The following is a 3,717-nucleotide window of genomic DNA, read 5'->3' as shown; positions in this document are numbered from 1 at the left end:
TGGTCAGCTTCATAGGCACCTATCAGCCTTGTAGACCATTTTATACATCTGATGAAGAGAACCCATACAAATTTAAGCCGCAATGAATTAGCCTTAAAAGTGATGCAGAACGCTGTGATTTAGGCAGATGCTCTTGTGCAAAAAAAAAAAAGAAAGTACGGTTCACTTTCTGCAAGGAGGGCAGTAATACTTTACATGTAACATGTACAGAAACAAGATGCAGGGCCAGTTCCAGGCAATGCTCCCTCTAAGCTGTGGAGTCTTGTGAGCAAAGACTCTACTTTGTGAGCTACTGGCATTAAAGTTGTGAGCGAGCGATTTAGCAACTGCTTCGTAAATTAGTCTGGAGCCCTCCTTCCTGAGTGAAGACAAAAATGTGTGAGCCGGAGGCTAAAAAACTGTGAGCTAGCTCACACGAACTCAGCTTAGAGGGAACACTGGTCCCAGGTTTTTGGGGTCCCAGCAAAGTGCCTGGGGGGGGTCCCCTCTCCTCCTCTGACCCCCACCGGAACCACCACTGATGCCTTCCCTCCAGCCCACTCACATCCCACCTGCCTGTTTGGCCATCTTACTGACCGCATGTCCTTCTCCTGGTGGTGCCGGGTGGCGTGTGGAATACCACCGCTGTGCCTACCAGAAGTGCCAGCATTGTAAACCACTGGCATGTCCCTCCTTGGCAGCATGTGTTTGGGGGGCTCTGCGGCCGTGCCCTGCCAGAAACCCTGGACCCCTGGCAGCTGCCCCACCTTAGCAGATGCTGCCGGCAGCCCTGCCAGGATATCCGATTCTAAGCTCTCGTAGAAAAGGCTGCGCCGCTTCTGTGTTCACAGGGGAACCTGGCAAACCATTCTTGCTGAATAAATATTAAAAGCAAGATGAGGACTAGGGGGAAAGGATGCATCGTTGCTCACCTCCCCATTATTGTATGGATGCATTCAGATACAGAAGAGAGAGAGAAAAAAGAAATCCATAGATAATATCTAAAACTTTAATAACTGGAAGTCCGGCTCCCTCATCCCAGATGTGTACGTGGTACAAGAAATTTCACACAGGGAATGTAGCAGCTCTCATTAGCCAACAGCAGTGATAAAGGCACCGTCCCGGTAGTTGTGGAACAGTGCCTCGCATGCTGACCGCACCTTTTAAAGATCTGCAAGAGAGAGAGATTTTCTTCGCAACAGAAAACTCCGCTTCCTATGGATTGCTGCTGTTACCTCCTTCATCCACATCTCTTTTGATTGTCTGTAGCAGATAGTCCAAATGTCCGCTCATCTTTCCAACCTCTCGCACGCCTTCTCCTTTGCAAGAACAAAGTCAGGTTGCACCTGGCGGTTTCCTTCCAGGTTCCATCTTTGTTGGTCTAGCTTTCATTTATTTCCCCAAAGTTCTCAAGGTTTGCACGACACCGACGACGAGACCCTCCAGGGAGTTATGTGCACTTGGCACAAGAAGCAGAGGAAGCTGCAGCAGTGTTAGATGAGGACTTCCATCATGTCCGGGTCTGGGAATTCCGGCTTGTGGAGCAGACTGCTCAGCCTTCCTTTGCTCTCGGGTAGCTTCCCGTGGCTGGGAGAGTGCTCTGTGGGGGAAAGCACAGAGAAAAGACCCATGCACAGATCTGAGATGGCAGCAAAATCTCCCTGACTGAAATACAAGCAGAACAGCTCTTGGGCACCCCGACACTATGAAACAGCATAAGGTATAACACACGGGTCCCCCAAGTAAGGTTGCCAGTTTGGTGTAGTGGTTAAGTGCATGGATTATAACGTGGGAGAACCAGGTTTGATTCCCCACTCCTCCACTTGCACCTGCTGGATGACCTTGGGCAAGCCGTAGTTCTGGCACAGCTGTTCTTGAAAGAGCAGTTTCTCTCAGAGCTCTCTCAGCCCCACCTACCTCACAGGGTGTCTGTTGTGGGGAGGGGAAAGAAAAGGAGATTGTAAGCCACTCTGAGACTCCGAGTGAAGGGCGGGGTATAAATCCAATCACTACTTCTTCTTCTTCCTTTGATTAGCTGGCAGGGGGATAGGGGACGCTCTAGGAGCCGGGCATTGCCCCTGATGTGCTGACGTCACCAGAAGTGACACCATACACGCCCCTACATCATTTCCGGGTGACATAGGCACGTCAGGGGAGACATGCTGGTTTTGGGGCAAAACTAGATGGTAAAATCGACTTAAAACCATAGAGCTTTGCCCAAAAACCTGAGCATCACCTCCCCCTCACCACCGAATTGCCTACGTGACTTCTGGGTGACACAGGCATGTCGCTCCACATGCTCTTCGGAGGGGGGATTTCCTCCTGCCGGCCAGCTGGCCAGCAGTGGGGAGGAGCACGCAAAAGCGGGGGATCCCCTGCTGACAACTGGGGACTGGCAACCCTAGTCTCCAGCCTATTCGAGTCTATGGGCACTTTTGGAATTCTGGCACAGGGTGGTGGGCACAACAACGAAATGGCTGCCACTGGAGGCGGAGCCCAAGTGGCCCAAGTTCAGAGGAGAAGAGGGGTAATTAAAATACACAGAGAAAGAGAGATGAGAGAGAAGAAAAGAAACACCAAGGAGGCAGCTGACCGGACCTTCAGTAGCCAATCAGAAGCCCTGCTGGGTAAGAGCCCCACCTGGCTCCACCCACTTTCTAAAAATACTTGGCGGGTGCCAAAAGAAGATGTCAGCGGGCACCATGGTTCTTGTGGGCCCCACACTTGTGGGACCCCTGGTATAACGGATCACTACCTATTGCATTTTTATTTTGCCTTCCTCTGAAAAGCTCAGAGCAATGTACATGGGTCTCCAGTTTACCTTCACGATAATCCTGTTATGTAGGTTAGTTAAAGTGAAAGAGATCAGCTCATGGCAGAGTGGAGATTTGAACCTGGGTCTTGCAGGTCTTAGTCTAATACTCTTATCCACCACACTGCGCTGACACCCAGTAACTTGAACTGCTAACACCAGCCTACAAAAGCAGAGAGAGTAAGAGAGAGTGAGTTCTTTTCCCTAGCTCCTGAGTGCCAAAAATCTAGCTCAGTTGACCCCTGCACTGTCCCACAATTTGACTCTTGCAAGGACAGCACACACACACACAGACTTCGAAGACCATCTTCACTTTAAGACTTGAAAACCGTGCCAACCTTGAATGCTACAGAACTTCAAAATCCACAGACCAATATACATAAGAACACAAGAAGAGCCCTGCTGGATCAGACCAGTGGTCCATCTAGTCCAGCATCCTGTCTCACACAGTGGCCAACCAGTTCCTCTGGAGGGCCAACAACAGGGCACAGAGGCCGAGGCCTTCCCCCGATGTTGTCTCCTGGCTCTGGGATTCAGAGGATTAGTGCCTCTGAATGTGGAGGTTCCCCTCAGTCACCATGGCTAGTAGCCATTGACAGACTTGTCCTCCATCCCTATCATGTTCTGCTCTTTAATTATGTGAGATCTCTATTTAAACTTTATCTGAGGCCACAGCAGTAGACATTACCGGGCAGGCAGCGCTTCCACCAAACACAGCAAAACCAACAAACTTGAACTAGGATTATGACCATTGTCAGAAATAATATCAATGTTTTCAAAGGCTTTCACGGCCGGAGTTCAATTGTTGTCGTTGATTTTCCAGGCTGTATGGCCGTGGTCTTGGCATTGTAGGACCTGACGTTTCGCCAGCAGCTGTGACTGGCATCCTCGGAGGTATAACACAGAAAGGTGGAGTACTCTCTGTG

At 50.2% G+C, this 3,717-nt stretch overlaps 1 protein-coding gene across 2 annotated transcripts in view; it reads right to left on the bottom strand.

Annotated features, from left to right (window-relative positions):
- Window positions 1–1,007: 1,007 nt before the first annotated feature.
- The window catches only part of AMOTL1 (angiomotin like 1), a 101,892-nt gene continuing 99,182 nt past the window's right edge, over window positions 1,008–3,717 (bottom strand). For both annotated transcript variants that reach the window (XM_015411049.1, XM_015411050.1), the window contains one exon: window positions 1,008–1,579. In XM_015411049.1, the coding sequence (XP_015266535.1) occupies window positions 1,473–1,579 (107 nt within the window). In that variant the 3' untranslated portion in view covers window positions 1,008–1,472. The remainder of the gene's footprint in view (window positions 1,580–3,717) is intronic.

The sequence above is a fragment of the Gekko japonicus genome, unplaced genomic scaffold (genome assembly GCF_001447785.1).
Source record: "Gekko japonicus isolate JY-2015 unplaced genomic scaffold, Gekko_japonicus_V1.1 scaffold503, whole genome shotgun sequence".
Lineage (NCBI taxonomy): Eukaryota > Metazoa > Chordata > Lepidosauria > Squamata > Gekkonidae > Gekko > Gekko japonicus.
The sequence above is the reverse complement of the archived record's forward strand: the minus strand, read 5'-3'. Positions and strand labels throughout refer to the sequence as shown.